This window comes from Miscanthus floridulus, chromosome 7, assembly GCF_019320115.1.
Source record: "Miscanthus floridulus cultivar M001 chromosome 7, ASM1932011v1, whole genome shotgun sequence".
Lineage (NCBI taxonomy): Eukaryota > Viridiplantae > Streptophyta > Magnoliopsida > Poales > Poaceae > Miscanthus > Miscanthus floridulus.
This window is the reverse complement of record NC_089586.1, coordinates 88,978,529-88,998,377: the sequence shown is the minus strand read 5'-3', so window position 1 is coordinate 88,998,377 and position 19,849 is coordinate 88,978,529. Positions and strand designations below refer to the sequence as shown.

The window sequence follows — 19,849 nt, the reverse complement described above, 5'->3', positions numbered from 1 at the left end:
TTTGGCTACTCTCCAGATTCTTGAAACTAAAATAAAATTAGGAGAAAACATGTTTTTAGTTGTTTTCTAGAATAATAAAAAAGATAATCAGTTTCAAATTATTTTCTGTGAAACATTTGTCTTTATGACTGTTTGGTCGTAATTCTAGTGATTCTGAAACATTTGTTGGTGCTGCCATAGGCACACGATCGTGGTTTCGTGGAGAGCTGAAATTTCTGAGCTCCATCAATCTGGACGGTTGGATAAAGACGCCTCTAACCGACTAGGGAGGAAGGCGGTTCCGGAGTCCGGACCCAAAGTCGCTCGAAAATCTCCGAGTCGTGCCCAATCCCCCAAATCCCAATTGAACCCGCCCGCCTCTCGCCCCAAACCCTCGCCCAGCTCGAGGACCTCGCCGCCGCCGCCGCCGCCCGCCGTCTCCGCCCAACCGCCGCCATGGCTCGCAACGAGGAGAAGGCGCAGTCAATGCTGAACCGCTTCATCACGATGAAGCAGGAGGAGAAGCGCAAGCCCCGGGAGCGCCGGCCCTACCTCGCCTCCGAGTGCCGCGACCTCGCCGACGCCGAGCGCTGGCGCTCTGAGATCCTCCGCGAGATCGGCGCCAAGGTCGCCGAGATCCAGAACGAGGGCCTCGGCGAGCACCGCCTCCGCGACCTCAACGACGAGATCAACAAGCTCCTCCGCGAGCGCGGCCACTGGGAGCGACGCATCGTCGAGCTCGGCGGCCGCGACTACTCCCGCAGCTCCAACGCGCCGCTTATGACAGACCTCGACGGCAACATAGTCGCCGTCCCCAACCCCTCGGGCCGCGGACCGGGGTACCGCTACTTTGGTGCGGCCAGGAAGCTCCCTGGCGTACGGGAGCTCTTCGACAAGCCGCCCGAGATGCGGAAGCGCCGCACCCGCTACGAGATCCACAAGCGCATCAACGCCGGGTACTACGGATACTACGACGACGAGGACGGCGTGCTAGAGCGCCTTGAGGCCCCTGCCGAGAAGCGCATGCGGGAGGAGATCGTTTCAGAGTGGCACCGCGTGGAGCGGGTGCGGCGGGAGGCCATGAAGGGGGTGGTGAGTGGTGAGGTGGCTGCGGCTGGAGGACGCAGCGGGGAGGCTGCTAGAGAGGTGCTGTTTGAGGGGGTGGAGGAGGAGGTCGAAGAGGAGAGGAAGCGGGAGGAAGAGAAGCGGGAGAGGGAGAAAGGCGAGGAGGCTGGGAGGGAATTTGTTGCACATGTGCCGCTACCTGATGAAAAGGAAATTGAGCGCATGGTATTAGAGAGGAAGAAGAAGGAGCTGCTTAGCAAGTATGCCAGCGATTCCCTGCTGGTTGAGCAGGAGGAGGCCAAGGAGATGCTCAATGTCCGACGCTAGAAGACGGTCTGTTCTCAATTTCCATGTCTCAAATGAAAGTTATTAACTGATGTGCCCCTGACTTAAAGTACTGTAGAGTTAAGCAGAGTTCTTGTTTTTGTTGCATTAGAAATTATTTCTGCCATTACTGTCAGTGCCGTCTGCTAGAATTCAGATGACGATGCAATGCCTCCTTTTATAATTCTTAATTCATTGTTTGTGTTGCATTAGTAATATTGTGGTTCTGGATGTTAAAAGCTGTGTGCATCATTGATGAAATATAGATATAGGGAACCCTCAACCTTTACTGTTTTAGAGTAGAATCAATGTACTGTTTGTCATTGCTGTCTGTGCTGCTCAGTTTGTGAAGCTGCACCTAATTAGTTGTGTTCACAAAACTTTCTGAGACCTGTTGAAATTTGGTATCAGGTCTCCTTGGAGCTACTATTACTTTAGCATAAAATATACACAAACTGAAGTTTTTTTCTGTATCAAAGTCAAACCCTTTAGTCATATCATATACTGTTGACTAATTAAACAATTAAGGTCTGAAATTCTTTTGTACTCTGGTTACGAACCTTTGATAACTGCCGTAAAAGCACCTGCCTGTAATGTAAAAAATGGTTGATTCCTTGTCTTTAAATTATGTTTTGTGCTGACTGTTGAAACAAAAAAAAAAACATTCAAGCAGAAATGAAGCACGCCTGATTGTCTGAGCTGCCTCACGAGCAGATACTTCTGCCTTTGATTACAAATCAGTGCTGCCACATTTTCCCTCTCCTTTACTATAGAACCCTTAGATTGTGTTTTGTTGAGCCATTCAGATTTGTGAAATAGTAAGACCACATTCTCCAAGCATATGTGAAGATACTTCTGCCTTTTGATTACAAATCAGTGCTGCACATTTTTCCCCTCCTTTATTATAGAACCCTTAGATTGTGTTTTGTCGAGCCATTGAGATTTGTGCAATAGTAAGACCGCATTCTCCAAGCATATGTGAAGATACTTCAGTCTTTTGATTACAAATCAGTGCTGCCACATTTATCCCTTCCTTTACTATAGAACCCTTAGATTGTGTTTTGTCGAGCCATTCAGATTTGTGAAATAGTAAGACCGCATTCTCCAAGCATATGTGAAGATTTTCTGTAGATGTGTGTGTATTAATTGTATCATTTGCTATATGCGATATTGTGAGCTTTTTTTGCGAGAGGATATTGTGATCTGATTTGTTATACGATGTACTCCCTCCATTCAAAAATAAATCAATTCCTAGAGGCACCCTAAGTCAAACTATTTCAGTTTGACCAACTTTATAGAAAAAGATAACATGTATGACATCAAATAAGTAAATTATGAAAATATATCTCATAATGTATCTAGTGATACTTATTTGGTGTCATAAATATTAGTGTTTTTCTATAAATTTGGTCAAACTTAAAATAATTTGACTTGGGACAACTCTAGAAGTTGATTTAATTTGGGTGGAGGGAGTAACTGAAACACCTTTCCACTGCATGTGGTAAGGAAACAGGTTTGCCTGAAATCGTGTTCAGTGATGTTTCCTCCTTTTTTTGTTTCCATATAGTCACTACCTTGCCTCAAGTTTGAACATACGTATATGTTAACCTGGTTCCTTTGGATCAGGCTGGCCAATTGATGCATTGATGCTTTCGTTGCGATCTGAAGACAAGCACCGAGGTACAGGAAGCAACATCTTTTGAAGTGCTGGCATCGGGGGAACTGAAGACATTGTTGATGTAAAAGGAAACAGGGTTGCCTGAAATCGTGTTTCTGTGTTTAATCAACCTTGGCGAGTGATACCGGTACCTGTTGACAAATTGACGAAGGCTAAACTTGTGGTATTGGTGTGCATGTGTGCACTGTAACTCGTATCATGTACAACCATTGGCTGCAGTGCACTGATTATTGATCCCTTATAATTTCAGTGATATAGCGAATCTGATTCTATCATCTCGTTTGATGATTTTGCCGTGTCATGTACAGCTGTGCGCCATATGCATATGCTAACCATGGGACCTACATAGAATGTCACTTATGCGAGAGAATCTGATGTTAACCGTTTACATACTGTTTGGTTCACTAAAACGTGACGCAACCCCATTACTTATGATATGCATTACAGTTACATCACCTTGCTTCCTACCGTTTGTAATCAGTGTTATCCGATTCCATTTTTATTTTCAAACAAAGATCGCAATCAAGCATCCCAGCTCTGGTTACAGTGTTATTCATTTCCCTCTGCGTTACCACTCACTGAACCAAACACTCTTCCTGGCCTCGTCTCTGATGTATCAGCTCTAACTTCAACGCATAGCCCATTGTGTGCTGGTACAGCTCGTGCAACTGTATTATGGGAGATGAGCTTGAATGCTAACGGGCCATACGACCAAAAAAAAAAGTCCAGGATCATTTTACGCTGTTTTGTTCAACAAATTTCTATGTTGTTAACTAAACAGGCTACAAATGCCATGAGCCATGATGGGTATTACTGTCATGAACCATGATGAGTACTATAACTGGTAGTACTACATAAATGAGAATCAAGCAATCTCGCCCACTGCAACTGGTACCTCACAAAAGTTAACTACAGACTACACTTGTACATCAAATAGTTTGCCTCTGAATTTTGCACATCCTTCAAGCCCACGATAAGAAGCTACGTGCTCTGAAAGTTTGATGATTTTGGTGATTCTTCTCAAATGAAGTCCAACGTTGTACTAATCTGAAATTATTGTCTTTTCAAAGCCCAGTCTTCTTTTCTAAAATTTTCTCAAACCTGTCATCTGAGACTGAAAGCATCTGATTCAAAATCAACCTCACCCCACAGCCAGTCATCCGAGCATACCGTGGTTTTATCCGCTGATCCAAGCTGTACCCAAAGTACTGTGGAAATTTCACGAGCTCACACCTTGGGTATTCCATCTTCAGGAAGAACTCATATTTCGGAAGTAAGTTTTCTTCCAAGCTTAGTGTGTGAATAATTCCAAATCTGTTTGCCATAATGCCAATTTCCTCGATGCTAAATTCCCTCGCCAGGAAGAATTCTGTGATTGGCTTCAGCTTTGCCTCGACATTCAGACCGAAGGCCTGTGGGCTCTTCTGAATAAGAGATGCAGCATCGGCACCAATCGACCGGAAGTACTCAGCGGTTGGCCTGAGATTGTCATCAACGCTGTAGCTCATGAGATGAGGGCATCGTGTCAGGATCCTGCCAATATTTTTCTTGGAAACTCCTAGCTCAGTAAGGAAACTCACGGTCGTCTCCACCTTGTTCCTACTATACGTGAGAAGTGCAGGGAACCGGGTAATCACCTTGCTCCACTGAGCTTTGTTGACACCAATGTTCTCCAAATAAGCCATCATCGGTTTAAGATTATCTGACATGCTGATGCCACACAGCTGAGGCCTCTTCTTAATGATTCCTGGTATGCTGGACTTTGGCACCCCAAGCTCAAGTAGTAGCTCCACCAGGGGCTTGATCTTGCGATCCACACTGTAGTATGCAAATGCTGGGAACTTGCACACGATGTTCTTGATCTCCTCATGATCCATGCCGAGGTCTAGTAGGTAGCGGACTAGCTCAGGGAGGGCACCCCCAGAGGTTGCCGTGGTTATTCGAGCAATTGCCTTTTGCTTATTTGAGCTTGTGGGTGTAAATGGCATTGATGAAGATAAGGCTTCCCTTTCCATAGAGAAAGGATCAGGGAAATTTTCCACCACCTCAACCAAACTATCGCCATGTTCTTTAGAAAGAGCTTCTAGATAGGGAATGAGAGCATCTCTGATCTCAGGTGTGCTCAGCTCCCTTCCTGAAATATCCATAGGTTGTCAAAAGTTCAGAACCAATAAGAAGGCATACATATATACAGAAAACCATGATAAAAATCACAAAACCTTCAGCATATCGAGATCTGTAAGCAATCTGGAGCTTTGAGACCAGGTGCTCAATGAAGCCATCTGATTTGTTGACAATCCGTGCAGCTAGCGTGCTTCGCAAACCTTTCTGTCTCAAAAACAGGGACAGAACAGCTTTTGCTTCCTCTCTTTCTGCTGCAAGCAATCTTGGCCGAACAGATGCAGGGCTCTGAGGCGCAGGCACCCGTAAATAATCAGCATCTGCATCAGAGGAATTCCGTAGGCTACGAAGATAAATTGCCTGTGTAGTGTACTTTTATGGAGAAAATTTATCAAGGGATGAACAGGTAATCTCACATGACTGTGCATTGCAAATTGGAAGCTGGCGGGACACAAGAGTGCAAGATCTGCATGAGCAGAAGGCAACAATTAGTGCACTGGAACCAACAATTAGGGAGTGTGGATAAAGTTTACAAAAATCATTGAGGAGAACAGGGCCAGCAAACAGGTAGTACATTTACAAGCAACTAAGCAAACTATGCCAAGGGGTTTGTCCCAGCTAATTTTGATCCCCCGGAGAAAGAAGCTTTCTTGAGGTAATTTAAGCTGGTTACCACAGCTCCAACTAACCAGTCCCCTAAAGAAATCTTGAACGCACAGAAGCACAGTGGAGTAGCTAAGAATTCAGGAGAGACACTTAGGCCGCCGGGTACCTAGGTTGTTCTGGAGGAAGGACACCCGCCCGGGGCAGCCGCCCAACCTCTCACCCTCGCTCTACAGAGGACAGACTTCGAAGGGGGGAAGGAAACGAGATTACCTGCATGAAGAGGAAGACCTCCACAGGCTGAGCCGCCATGGCGGCAGCTGCAGGCCGCGGGGCTGGCATGTGACCGGGCGGAATTCGAGGCGCGGGGGTGCCTCCAAGCAGGCCATTGCCGGGAGGCGGGACGGGACGACAAAGCACCGCAACAGCGGGTAGCCGGAGAGCGAAGCGACAGTCGATGAGGCGAGGGTAATGTCTGTGCTTTCCGCCTCTGTTCTATTTCTATCTTCTTGTTTTCCCAGATAGGACCCTCAGCTACCGCCAATTTAACATTTGCCCACCTTCTGCTGTTCTTTAATGCGGCTGAAGAATGAAAATGTTCCTCTGCCTTTCTTGTTACCTCTACTTCTAGAAATTCCCGCTTGAATTCACACAAATCCCATAGAAATCCTTAGTCCCCAGAAAGTTCGCACATTCCAAATGTGCCTTGCAAATATACTAGCAGCTGCAGCTCCATGAACGGCCTGCGAGTCAACGGGACGATTTCTCACTAACCAGAACATGCAAAGAGACCACACGGCTCAATGAAGGCCCTGATGCTCGTCCAGCAACAGGATCGACCATTCATGCATACTAGATCGTACGTACTTACAAATTCGAGCTTGCATTCTGGTTGGGCAAGACTGGGTACAGAAACACCTCGGTTGCAATTTACAAAGATGCTTAAGTCATGGCATAAACTTCCGTACTACGCTAAGGGAGGGAACTGGCAAGTTTTATGCAGAAAATGACGAAGCAGTTATGCATAGCAAATACGTCTAGTAGTCCTTAAGTACTCAACACACTTCTAATGATACCGTGGATTTTCTAAGTCATATTCCCGAGTTCAGACCGGGACAGAACCATCAAGCCTTCCTGTTGCCTACTTCACTCTCATCTTCATCTGCGTCATCATTCATGGTTCCCTTCTGAAGCAGTTCCTTCATCTTATGGTATTCATCGTAGTGAACCTTCCGGTACTCTTCAAAAGCTACACAGGGGAATGTGTTAGTTCTTCCTTGCTCCGAACACAAGACAGTCAGATAGGAAAAAAAATACATGGGGCAAACCTTCTCTATACATGATCTTATATGAACCACTGTTTATCACCTATAAAAATAGCTAATTTACTGTATTAAACCAAATTGGGTTCATATATTTTCATTGCAATAGAGCAAATTTTGGTCTACTATCACCATGCAGTTAATAGTTAAAAATCGATGCATTAGAAAAAGTTCTGACTGAAGTGAAGAGAAAACCGAGCAGGCTGAGTCGAAAGGAACTTGATATATTGTACTCCCTCCATTCGAAATTATAAGATATTTTGGTTTTTTTTTTAGATACATTGATTTTACGCATCTAGACATAATGTATATCGAAGTGCATAGCAAAAGCTATGAATCTACAAAAGCCAAAACGTCTTATAATTTGGAATGGAGGGAGTACATAGCAAGTAGATCATGGTATTATTGAGGTGTCGTTTCTATGTGCTAATATCTTCTGAATCCAGAAATGTAAATCAGTCAAAGAGTGTGCTAAAGGTATCTGTAAAATTTAAATTAGCATATAATAAAATCAGATCATGTGAGACTTAAACAAACTCCGCCTATGTTGTCTCAACATAGCAGGTCCCAAGCCCTGGTAAAGGAGGAGGGTTGTGTTAGGCGTGGCGAGCCAACGTTAAATCTAGCCATTCTAATGGAGATGAAACCCGAAAGAAAATCGTTGGGGCGTAACCCTCTTAGCGACGCGCCATATCGGAACCCGGGTATGGTGTTAAATGAGCAAGGGCCGGGTCGTCACCCCTGTGACGCGCCGTGTCGCGATCTGGGCACGGTGTCAAGTGATCAAGGATCGGGTCGTCGCATCCTTAGTGGCGCGCTACATCGGCGCCCGGGTGTAGTGAAAAATGAGCAAGGGTCTTCACATCTGATTCGACGGGTGCGAAGGGTAAGGAAGCTAGTCGAACCAACTAGGATCGTTTAGGCAGTTGGAATGTAGGGTCGCTTACAGGTAAGTTAAGAGAATTAGTTGATACCGCGACTAGGAGACGTGTAAATATATTATGCGTTCAAGAGACTAAATGGAAGGGTCAGAAGGCGAAGGAGGTGGACAATACAGGTTTCAAGCTTTGGTACACAGGGACAGTTGCGAATAGAAATGAAGTAGGAGTTTTGATTGATAAGAGCCTCAAGAATAGTGTGGTGGGAGTGAGAAGGCAAGGAGATAGGATTATCTTAGTCAAGCTTGTCATTGGTGATATGGTCTTGAACGTAATTAGTGCGTATGCCCCCCAAGTAGGCCTCGACGAGAGTGCTAAGAGATAGTTCTGGGAAGACTTAGATGGCCTGATTAGAGCTGTACCCAGTAGTGAGAAGCTTTTTATAGGAGGAGATCTTAATGGGCATGTAGGTACTACAAGCGCAGGTTTCGAGGCAGTTCATGAAGGTTTTGGGTATGGTAGTAGGAATCAGGAGGGGAGGAAGTTCTAGACTTCGCGGTAGCTTTTGACCTGATGATAGCCAACACTTTCTTTAGAAAGAGAGAATCTCATCTAGTGACCTTCAGTAGCGGACAACACTCTAGCCAGATTGACTTTGTCCTCACAAGAAGAAAGGACAAACGAGCATGCTTGGGTTGCAAGGTGATACCAGGGGAGTGTATTGTTTCTCAACATAAGCTTTTGGTGGCAGACTTTCGTTTTCAGGTGCGTGCCCGTAGGGATAAACAAGCTAAGATTGAAAGAACAAAATGGTGGAAACTGAAAGGGGAGACGTCAGAGGTATTCAGGGAAAGGGTTATCAAAGAGGGCTCTTGGAAGGAAGAAGAAGACATAAACAACATGTGGGAGAAGATGACAACCAACATTCGGAAGGTGGCCTCAGAGGTGTGTGGAGTAACCAAAGGAAGCGGAGGCGAGGCTAAAGATACTTGGTGGTGGAACGAGGAAGTCCAAAGGGCTATTAAGGAGAAGAAAGAGTGTTATAGACGCTTGTACCATGACAGGAGTGTGGACAACATAGAGAAGTACAAGGTGGCAAAGAAGACTGCAAAGCGAGCTGTAAGTGTGGCAAAGGGTAGAGCGTACGAGGATCTTTACCAACGTTTGAGTACGAAGGAAGGAGAGAAGGACATTTATAGGATGGCTAGAGTTCGTGAGAGAAAGACAAGGGACTTCAACCAAGTTAAGTGCATTAAGGATGAAAGGGAGCATCTCTTGGTGAAGGAGGATGAGATCCGACATCGATGGACAAGAGTATTTTGACAAATTATTCAATGGTGAGAATACGGACACAACCTTTCAGTTGGATGACTCTTTTGATGACACCAATAGGCGTTTTGTGCGGAGAATCCAAGAATCTGAGGTCAGAGAGGCGTTGAAAAGGATGAAAGGAGGTAAGACGATGGGACCGGATGGTATCCCAATCGAGGTGTGGAGATGTCTCGGGGACATAGCTATAGTATGGCTAACCAAGCTGTTCAACCATATTTTTCGATCGAACAAGATGCCTGATGAGTGAAGGAGAAGTATATTGGTACCGATCTACAAGAATAAAGGGGATATTCAAAGTTGTACTAATTACCGAGGAATTAAGTTGATGAGTCATACTATGAAGCTATGGGAGAGAGTTATCGAGCATCGCTTGAGAGCAATAACGCGGGTCTCTATGAACCAATTTGGTTTCATGCCCGGAAGGTCAACCATGGAAGCCATTTTCTTAATAAGACAAGTTATGGAGCGGTATAGGGAGAAGAAGAAGGACCTACACATGGTTTTTATTGACTTGGAGAAGGCTTATGATAAAATACCAAGGAATGTTATGTGGTGGGCTTTGGACAAACATAAAGTCCCAACGAAGTACGTCGGGCTCATTAAGGACATGTACAACAATGTTGTGACTAGAGTTCGAACAAGTGATGGAGACACGGATGACTTCCCGATTAGAATAGGACTACATCAAGGGTCAGCTTTGAGCCCTTATTTGTTTGCCTTAGTAATGGATGAGGTCACAAGGGACATACAAGGAGACATCCCTTGGTGTATGCTTTTCGCGGACGATGTAGTGCTAGTTGATGAAAGCCGAACAGGAGTGAATCAGAAACTGGAGTTATGGCGGAAGACTTTGGAGTCCAAAGATTTTAGACTCAGTAGAACTAAAACTGAGTATATGAGATGTGACTTCGGCACTACTATTCGGGAGGAGGAAGATATTAGTTTGGAAGGTCAAGTAGTGCCTAGGAAGGATACCTTTCGATATTTAGGATCAATGCTACAGAGAGACGGGGATATTGATGAAGATGTTAGCCATAGAATCAAAGCAGGGTGGATGAAGTGGCGGCAAACATCTGGTGTCCTATGTGACAAAAGGGTACCATAGAAGCTAAAAGGTAAGTTTTATAGGACGGCGATTAGACCTGCTATGTTGTATGGTGCAGAATGTTGGCCTACGAAAAGACGACATGTTCAACAGATAAGTGTCGCGGAAATGCGTATGTTGCGTTGGATTTGCGGTCATACAAGAAGGGATCGAGTTCGGAACGATGATATACGTGATAGATTAGGGGTAGCACCAATTGAAGAGAAGCTTGTCCAACACCGGTTGAGATGGTTTGGACATGTCCAACGGAGACCTCCAGAGGCACCGGTGCGTAGTGGAATCCTAGGCCAGGATAAGTAACGTGAAGAGAGGCAGAGGAAGACCGAAGTTGACTTGGGTAGAGGCAATAAAAGGAGACTTGAAAGGATGGAATATACCCAAAGACTTAGCCTTAGATAGGAGTGCTTGGAAGACAGCTATTCACGTGCCTGAACCTTGATTGCTTCTGCTGGGTTTCAACTCTAGCCTACCCCAACTTGTTTGGGACTTAAAGGCTTTGTTGTTGTTGTTGTTGTTGATGTGAGACTTAAACACTTATGCTATCTCCTTTCATATGTCACTTCATTGGATTTATGGCAAAAATAAAAGGAGCACATACAGAAGATAAATTGTGACATGGTAACAGGATGATGAAGAATTTGCACAAGCAACCCATGATGGCAAGAAGAGCTATTAGTACTCCAACTTGAGCATTGAAATGCATAATAGGATATAATCGAAGAAAGATGTCAGATTGATAACCTTTCCCTTGTTTTATGGCTTCTTCACTGTCACACATATCCCAACTATTTCTGTCAAAAATCTTCCCACTTGAAACAGCTTCAGCTAGAGCAGTCTTTATGGCATCAGCATGAGCAGATTGATCCACTGAATCTTCACTGAGACGTAACGGTGAAACAGGCCCTGCTCATCAGAGTGGGTCATCATATTCATGCTGTTTGAGAATGTATAGTGGATGCATTAAGGAAAAGAAGCAATCTGGATTCAGTGTGCAAACCCCAGATTCAATACCTTCGTCTTCATCGATCATAGGGTGGTAAGGTGTCTTAGGCTCCGTGATCTTCTCTCTTTCTGGTTTATTTGACTCAATGTCATTCAAGTTCTCCTCATCCCATTTAACACGACCCCTGGAACACATCAACTGTGGTATTTTGCGGGGCGAACCATTATGTCAGAAAAGAAATTGATACAGCACAACTAACCTAGCCTTCTTGGGTTCTCTAGCTTTCATTGTGTTCTGACAAACGCAGGGCAGCTCAAGAAAACAGCCTCAGAATCTGCAATAGGTTACCAGGTAAACATCAGCAAAGGGAAGTCAATATAATGTATCCCAGGCACCTTGGGATGATCAAGGCTCTAATAAGACATCATCCTGAACATCACTATTTACTGAAACCTAAAACTCCTCAAGTCCACATCTACCAACATATAATAATATCATAAAATAGAACAGAATATGCGGGTGGAACTGTGAACTCTTAGCTGAAGCAGTCACTATTAAATCCGCACAAAACATTAACCGTGTAAAACACTGTACTACCAAGGGCACATTGATTCCATAGGAATTAGCACCACCGATAAAACATGAAATCAACAATCACTCACCAATCAAGCAAGCTCTGGGTAGAACCAACACAAACTAAAAGAATAAAAATAATAATAAAAGAAAACAGCACGAAGGAAGAAAAATGCTCTAATCTTTCAATACACCACAGATAAATAAAGGGCGCCCACCAGAATCGCACCCCATTCGCCCCGCTCACAGAAATGAGGAATGAGATCCTCTGCAGTTGGCCAGAGAACTTCTGTCTACGGTTGCTGAAAATCTAGCCGCCCATTCCTATGTAACGGTGACCAAAGCATATACAGATGCCCCCCTCAGCTCGCTGGGCCTGGCCCAATATCACGTAGCCTTTCACGTACCAGAGACTCGGTATTTTATTTCCTGGCGCGGCTGCTCGCCACTTTTGGCGCCGGGACTACGTTTTTGGAGCGAAAGGGCGTGCGGCGGCGATCGGACTATGCTGCTATGGTGCTCTCCATCCATAAGCAGGTGCATCTCCCATACAGGAAGTAGAAGAGGAGTGCCGACACCAACGGCGGGCGCGCCGCGCCTGCGAGGGCTGCATCGCCGGCCCGGTGCCGCGCATGACGAGGAAGGGAGCGCCGCGCCGATCTGGTGATGCGCCTGGCGAGGATGGGGCCGCCGCGCCGACCTACTGCCTGCAATGGCGAGGATGGTACCGCGGCGCCGACCTGCTACCTGCAGAGGAAACGCCCGCTTCGCTGCGCTTGGAGAGGACGGATGCGCCAGATCCGGCGAGGATGGGGCTGGCCGCGCCGGAGCCGCCACACGGGCGCACGGACAGCGCGAACAGGCTGCGCTCGTCGCCCTCCACGACCAGCAGGCGGTGGTGCAGCTGCTGCGGCTGCGGCTCCGACGACGCCGGCGCCGGAACGCGGAGCGGGAGCGCCTTCCCGTAGGTGGGGAGCGTGTCGAGGGGCCAGGCGTGGTCGACGGCGAGGTGGTCGCGGAGCCTCGGCGGTGTGGCCGTGAACGGGCACCCGGCCACCGCGCAGTGGCAGGGCGCGTAGGCGCACGCGTCCTGGTGCGTGGCAGTCGCGTGGTACGCGACGGAGGCGCCGCAGCCGTAGGACTTGAACGGGCACGGCACCCTGGCGTCGCCGACGAACAGGTCCAGCTCCGGCCCGCAGTGGGCGAAGGCGGTGGCGCGGTCGCACTTGCGGCAGTGGCCCCCGTCGAGGCAGGCGCCGCACAGCAGGTGCCCGGCCTCGCACTGCAGCCAGCCAGAAGGATGAAGACGACACAGCCGTGGCGCAAAAGAATCAATCTTCGTTCTATCCAATCCAAGGCCATTGTAGGAAAGCAAACAAACCATCTGTTGCCTAGATTTGGTTGTCGTGACATCTCACCTTGACTACGGGAGGCTTGAGGGGGGCGGTGGCACTCGGCGACGGCGCAGTGGAGCAGGCTCACGTCGACGCTGATGGTGATCCGCGGCCGCTCCAAGGCTTGGCTTGCCTGCTCGGCCGCAGCGGCTTCTTCGTGTGATCCTCCGCCGCCGTGGGCGTGGGCTACGCCTCCCTGCTCCGGTTCTTCCTTCACTCCGGCACTCAAGACCGGGCAGCTGGAGCCGGACAATACCACCTTGGTCTGCTGCTCCTCGGCCATCTCCGTCCGCGTCAATGGACTACTAGTACTACTAGTATATTGGCCTGAGAAGGGGACGCTGGAGGAGACTTTATACGGTGGAGTACAGTACAACCTCAAAACATTCGGAAAGATATTGGGCCAGGCCCAGCGAGCTGAGGGGGGCATCTGTATATGCTTTGGTCACCGTTAGATAGGAATGGGCGGCCAGATTTCCAGCAACCGTAGAGACAAGTTCTCTGGCCAACTGCAGAGGATCTCATTCCCCCGGTGGTCGGTGGAGGAATGAGCGGAGGAGTGAGAGGAAGCACGGAACCCTGGCTTGGCGAGGACGGTCGCCGGGCTGTTTTTCACGAAAGGTAAAAAGGTGGGGGGAATTAACCGTGTGCCATTAAACAAAATCTCAATATAACGTCGTCAAATTGCAAGGGTGAAAAGTCAAAAATACCTTTAAATCTAAATATATTATTAATTTTTTTGAGTATCCTAACGACTTCAAATGAAAAAACTCAAAACTAGAAAGTTGCAGATCTCATCGAGATCTATAATTTTTATATAAAAATTATCTTCATTTAACTCCGCAAAAAAAATATGATTTTTTTAAGATATATTAATCATATCAAATCATATTTTTTGCGGAATTAAATGAAGATAATTTTTATATGAAAATTATAGATCTCGACGAGATCTATAACTTTCTAGTTTTGAGTTTTTTCATTTGAAGTCGTTAAGATGCTCAAAAAATTAATGACATATTTAGACTTAAGGGTATTTTCGACTTTTCACATCTGCAGTTTGACGGCGTTAGAGCCCAAACTGACGGCAGTGGCATAGAGGGCGCAAAAAAGTTAAAACAGTAACGCTGAAGACCACTAAACTTTTCTAGAGACACACAGAGTATTGCGCTCTTTTTAATGGCACATAAAAAATTCCCGTGCCTGGGGCTTTCCCAGTGCACCACACTGCCATGCTGCTCTTGATTCCAGGTATAAATATTCAGGTTTCAAATTAGTCTCAGTAGAATTTCAGAAATAGTTTTATTAACTAGAAATAAGCTAATATTGTATATAGTATAAATAACAATGGATGAACAAGTTTTATGTGATAAAATAAATAATTTTATAGCGATGAAACTTGTTCACGCTATTTTCAAGGTACGTGAGTCTTAGAAACTGGACATCACACCTTGTTGAGAGTATCTCCACCAGTTTCTCAATAATCTTTCACCAATAGGTTTGTATTGGGTAGTTCAATATTATTTTTATGATTATTGGAGGAGGTTGCTACATCAGTACCTCAATATATCTCTTCCCATACACATATTAAAGATGTGTCCCACATTGTGAACAGGAAAAGATAGCTGAAAAGTAGTAGTTGAGATGATAAGATACAAGTCATCCTTTGTTTGTGGGGAGATTGATCTCGTTCGGCTAACTGAATTTTGGCTGAAACTAGCTGAAAAATACTATTCTAGCTGAATTATTGTAAAAAAAAAATATTATTCTAACTAAAAAAGCTAAATAAATCGGATATAGGATAAGTCGAACAGACCCAGCACAACGCAAGCAAACACTAGCTGGTGGTCTCATCGAAAAGAAAGGTCCACGTAGATGAAGTACTAGCAGGGCATCAAATGCCACAGCGCAGGCGTATACGTGCGGGGACCAGCGTAGTGCTACTCTGCTCCACGTACTGCAACTTTATGCTGCGACGCAGAGCTCTTTTTCCAGCAAACAAGCTCACAACGCGTGTTGAAATGGTAGCCCTAACCTTTTGTCACACCAAGCGGTTGTGTCTTCTGCAAGTTCTACCGACAGTCTGCGAGGCTAACACTTCGAGTTGGATATGGCCGTTGCACGCGTATGTGGAGGCCGGGGCATACATACAGAGTGGAGCGTTGGGCACACCCTAAGTGAAATATTAGTGGCCACGAAAATAAGGGGGTGATATTGGAAAACTCTTAAAACAAGGATACAAGTACAACTATATCTAATAATGTGATAGTTTTACGGGGATACGTCAAGGTGTTGGGTACTGCTGGAGATACTATGAGACAAGCATTATGTCACATATGCTATTACTCTCGTGGTACTATACCAGAATCATTTATAGAGATAGCGAGCTCTATGTAAAAAAAAAAATCCATAGCACATGCTTGAACGTGTATGTTTGAGCAGTAAGAAGATCATATAATGCATTTATATGATGAGATCACTAAAACCCATTACCCACATGTGCATAGAAAAAGATGAACATGGGAATAAAGACATTTGGTAGTGGTAACCTAAGACGGTAGGAGTCTACGTTGCCAAGATTTGGAGCGTGGGTTCATCCATATCTACACATAATGCTGCTTTAGGCTCAGGCCAAGAGGCTTGTTAGCCTGTGTTGTTGCTGTTCTTATGAATCAACGGGTGCATTTTCTTTGGAACCTAGGAAAGATGCATGAGCTAGGTAAATCGTCCTGTTTGTTTGGCTTATAAGTCATACTTTTTCGGTCAACGAATTATATTTTTTTCTTACAACAAATCAACCAACAGTACTATCATCCATGACTTATCAGCCAAATAAACCGGACAAATATCTCGGGCGTTTGTTTTCCTATGCGTACGGCTGAGCAAACTACCTAGCCAAATCTCTCTAGGACATTATAGCACCCAAACAAGACTGACTTCGCTAGGATGAGATTGTTGATTGAGTTAAAGCTCTCTAATAGAGTTTTAACCAAACGTATTCTACGTGCTCGGACCTTCAATATCAGCTTCATCTAACTACATTTTATGGATTTGTTTCGTTCTGCATCTATGCTAGTGGTGCCATTACCTTCCATAGTAACTTTCAATTTTTTTCTTTCCCTAATACCAATTTTCTGTTAGAGAGTTAACAATCCAATATACAAGGACATGTTTGATTGTGGGCCACAACTTGCTACACCTATAGACTTGCCATGATTGCTTAGGCGAGTGTTTGGTTGAACTGAAGTAAGGTTCGCTGCGATCCAGAGAAGCGCTCGCACAGATTCTACGCCAAATGTGTTGCGGCCAGTTTCTCCGCCTCCACCGCAACTCTCCTGTTGTGCACCTCCAGTGAAGCCACCGCACCCTCAGGTGCGCGCGGGCCCGGCGAGTCCGCGGCGCCCCTTCCTCGCCTCCACCGTGGACCACGGCCGTCCGAATCGAACGGATAGGCCCTGCTCGGAGGTTGAAGAAGAAGGTCAAAAATGAATTGGAAAGTTTTGCAGGGTTCCAGATGCGATGTCATGGACTCATTTAAATAGTGCTAAACATAGCTTTTCTCTGCGGGTAGATTTAGCAAAATTGCAGGGTTCCCAGTGCAAAACGTGTTTTCCTTTTTCTGTTATCCTTTTCTTTTATGCATATAAATCGGCTGAAAATTCTAAAATGCATATCTGTAGTTATATTGCTCCAATTGCTATGAAAATTTTATAGTAGACTATTCATGTCATGCTTGTGCTATGATAAAAATTTCAAGTTCATTGGTGCATATATGACTAAGTTATTAATTTACCTAGGTTTATGCTTGTTAAATGGTTTATAATTAATAAAAGTGTCTAAAAACATAAATGTGTTTACACACGCTAATATTTTTTGAACATGAACACCCAGGCATGTAATCCAAACAGCTACCCCAACTTTTTGCCTAACATTTGTTACATAAACCAAACAGCAGCCAGATTATTTTGCCACATCTTAGTTCTCAACCAAACACTCTAAACTTGCCACATAATGTGGCTAGCCACAAGTGTGGCTGGTACCTAACCTCAAGTGTGGCTAGGAACCAAACATCCCCTGAGTCATAGCAAACTTTTTGATAGCATGTTACATAGCAGCAAGGATATGTTATGATGAAATCGTATGTTGCAAAATTATGTTTCAAGTGGTTCAGATGTTTCAAAAGTATGTTGCAAGTGTTTTATATGGATGTTGCAAAAGTAGATCGGGATATTGCATATGTTGTCAGTGTTTCATAGGCATGTTGCAAGGGTTGTATCAAAGTGTTTTATCTATTTCAAACGTATGTGTTTCACACATATGTTGCAAGAATATGTTCCAAATGTTACAGCTGTTTTTCATTCTTATTATGTTGCAGTAAGTATTTTCATGTTGCAAGTGTTTTATCTGGATGTTGCATATGTTTCACACATATATTGCAAATGTATGTTCCAAATGTTTCATCTGCTTTAGACTTATGTTGCATTCAAGTGTTTCATGTTACAAATGCGTCATGTTTTAGAGGTATGTTCAGAGAGTTATGGAGGCACGGCCCGGACGTCGAGGAAGGGGCGCGGCGAGCCGGGGACCGGCAGATGGGGCGCACAACGCGCCTAGGGGCCTACGGACAACGCGTACTTGTCCTCATCAAGGCTCCCGGGTCCCGCCCGCACGGAGAGAGAAGGGGTCAGGGGGAAGAATGGCGGACACAGTCAGGGTACGCGTGCAGGGCGGGACGAGACAGACGCACGTGCGTGTGCAACAGTAATACAGCGTAGGGGCAGGCGAGCGAGCTAGGTCACTAGCATGCGCGAGGCGTCCAGACACGCTCATCTACTCTGGACGTCCAGGCACTAGCAAGTCCCCATTGCTCTGTGTTCCTACTTGTAGGGTGAAGCCATTGGAAGTTCGCACGCCAACCAGTCAATGCTGTTTTCTGTCTTTTTTTTATTTTGAATAATAAATGCAGTCAATGATGAATTGAAGAGGTCATGGAGGTCAGGAGGGGTTTCCTGTCCCTATATAAGGAAGGGAACACTTCAAATTTTTTAGAATGTTTAGACTAGCTCGAGAGGCTGTTTATGCATTCTTTTAAGATTTCCTGCCCACGAAGAACGCCCAGCTAAGACCTTGTTTGGCTGTACTCTTGAAATGAGATGGATGGTAGTGCAGCCAGCCAAGTCAAAGCTTCGATTCCCTGTCCAAGTTCGTCGAATACATGTTCTTTCGGGGTACCTGTGGTTCCTATAGCTTTGCCTGTGCTCATCTAACTCACAAAAAAAAAAGGTTCAACCAGAATATCTAAGATCTTTCCGCGATTATTTTGTATGTATACAAAACTCAAGATGCTAATAATCTCCTGCATGAAATAGAGGTCTACATACGCCAGGCTATATATGGTAGACGGTTGTATCTTCAGATTCCAGACTCCACCAATCGTCCCTTCCAAACATGCGTTTGCACTCGCCGCCCCAAGCAATGGACAAAATAAAAAGGTTAAAACAAAGTTAATGAGGCCACAAGTCATACAAAGATTTTAGAATACATCGATTTAGGATACGACATCATGACATCTATGCTGAATGACACCTGATTATATGCCACCATATTATGGGAATGGCATCTAGCAGCCGGATGTACAGAAGATAAGAATCTTTTCAACCTATCAAATATATGAGATTATACTCAATTCAGAAAAAATAATGCAACTCTAGTATAGTACCAGAGTCAAAGCTATTAAGTTTGACCAAATGTATATAAAAAGGTATCAACAATTACTATACCAAATAAAAACCATTAGATTCTTAATTACAAATATTTAATAGTATACCTGTTTCATGTCATAAATATTGGTTTTTTCGATAGATTTGGTCAAACTTTATAGTTTCACTAAGGAGAAAACTAGAATTGCACCTTTTCTAGTACGGAGGTATAAATCAAAATAGTTATTCACTGATCAACATAAACTATCAGCTGCCCCCCGTTGGTATTTAAGTTCGTCTAACTTAAATGTGTTGACTTTGTCTCCATAGGTGCCGTAACAGGCTGCCATGTTTGCTACCAGTGCTGAAGTCCCCAGACCACAGGTAGCCATTAAACCGATGACACATTTCAAGCTGTATAAACAAACTCAAGAAAGTGTTGTTTAATCGCACATGGTAAGGGTAAGTTGATAATAATCAGATGAACTGCCACAAATCAAGATTCCTAGATGTTCTGTGGTACATACTCCTACTTTAGATCGTGCTACAGACGACATAATTCCAAGCAACTACAAATGCACTGGACAGTAAGAGGCTATAATGACATAAGAATGGTAAATATCGTACAAGTTCAGACAACTGACATAAGAATGGTAAATATCGTACAAGTTCAGGCAACTGAGAAAGCAGTTAGGTTGGAATCTCACAATCACAATTACACCAGTATCAAAGACATGAATACGTTCTACCAAAATTATATATCTTCTTTGTTGGTGGCTTTTGTTTGGTTTCACCTAACTTAGCACAACTTGCTTTCCAGGCTTCATTGTATTTTA

The 19,849-nt window shown here is 44.9% G+C and overlaps 3 protein-coding genes and 1 long non-coding RNA gene across 7 annotated transcripts; 1 reads left to right on the top strand and 3 right to left on the bottom strand.

Annotated features, from left to right (window-relative positions):
- Positions 1 to 248: 248 nt before the first annotated feature.
- LOC136467255 (uncharacterized) lies at positions 249 to 3,334 on the top strand. Its single transcript, XM_066465880.1, has 2 exons — positions 249 to 1,377; positions 2,995 to 3,334. Exon 1 carries the CDS (start codon positions 436 to 438, stop codon positions 1,369 to 1,371), a length of 936 nt encoding a protein of 311 aa, XP_066321977.1. The 5' UTR covers positions 249 to 435; the 3' UTR covers positions 1,372 to 1,377; positions 2,995 to 3,334.
- Positions 3,335 to 3,695: 361 nt separating this feature from the next.
- On the bottom strand, positions 3,696 to 6,263 carry LOC136467253 (transcription termination factor MTERF5, chloroplastic-like). The gene is made up of 4 exons (XM_066465875.1): positions 6,044 to 6,263; positions 5,584 to 5,633; positions 5,266 to 5,487; positions 3,696 to 5,180 (listed from the first exon to the last, which is right to left on the bottom strand). Exons 1-4 carry the CDS (start codon positions 6,157 to 6,159, stop codon positions 4,111 to 4,113), a joined length of 1,458 nt encoding a protein of 485 aa, XP_066321972.1. The 5' UTR covers positions 6,160 to 6,263; the 3' UTR covers positions 3,696 to 4,110.
- Positions 6,264 to 6,520: 257 nt separating this feature from the next.
- On the bottom strand, positions 6,521 to 13,593 carry LOC136467254 (protein phosphatase inhibitor 2-like). 4 transcript variants are annotated; one of them, XM_066465879.1, is made up of 6 exons: positions 13,342 to 13,593; positions 12,331 to 13,205; positions 11,610 to 11,684; positions 11,419 to 11,548; positions 11,149 to 11,310; positions 6,521 to 7,019 (listed from the first exon to the last, which is right to left on the bottom strand). In XM_066465879.1, the coding sequence occupies exons 4-6, from the start codon at positions 11,543 to 11,545 to the stop codon at positions 6,895 to 6,897; spliced, it is 414 nt and encodes a 137-aa protein (XP_066321976.1). In that variant the 5' UTR covers positions 11,546 to 11,548; positions 11,610 to 11,684; positions 12,331 to 13,205; positions 13,342 to 13,593; the 3' UTR covers positions 6,521 to 6,894. The 4 variants fall into 4 exon arrangements, with proteins under 4 accessions (XP_066321976.1, XP_066321973.1, XP_066321975.1 ...); XM_066465876.1 differs by having other exon boundaries at positions 11,419 to 11,534; XM_066465878.1 differs by lacking the exon at positions 12,331 to 13,205 and having other exon boundaries at positions 11,419 to 11,534.
- Positions 13,594 to 18,598: 5,005 nt separating this feature from the next.
- Positions 18,599 to 19,740, bottom strand: LOC136467252 (uncharacterized). The gene is made up of 2 exons (XR_010761544.1): positions 19,225 to 19,740; positions 18,599 to 18,973 (listed from the first exon to the last, which is right to left on the bottom strand). It is a non-coding gene; the product is annotated as an uncharacterized lncRNA (long non-coding RNA).
- Positions 19,741 to 19,849: the final 109 nt, after the last annotated feature.

Coding starts and splice junctions, on each gene's coding strand:
- LOC136467253 (XM_066465875.1), bottom strand. CDS start 6,159: ATGGCCTGCTTGGAGGCACCCCCGCGCCTCGAATTCCGCCCGGTCACA. Junction 5,488..5,583: donor AATTTGCAATGCACAGTCAT/GTGAGATTACCT, acceptor CCTCTGATGCAG/ATGCTGATTATTTACGGGTG. Junction 5,181..5,265: donor CAGATCTCGATATGCTGAAG/GTTTTGTGATTT, acceptor TGGATATTTCAG/GAAGGGAGCTGAGCACACCT.
- LOC136467254 (XM_066465876.1), bottom strand. CDS start 11,638: ATGAAAGCTAGAGAACCCAAGAAGGCTAG. Junction 11,311..11,418: donor TATGATCGATGAAGACGAAG/GTATTGAATCTG, acceptor TCTGATGAGCAG/GGCCTGTTTCACCGTTACGT. Junction 7,020..11,148: donor AGCCATAAAACAAGGGAAAG/GTTATCAATCTG, acceptor TCCCCTGTGTAG/CTTTTGAAGAGTACCGGAAG.
- LOC136467255 (XM_066465880.1), top strand. CDS start 436: ATGGCTCGCAACGAGGAGAAGGCGCAGTCAATGCTGAACCGCTTCATC.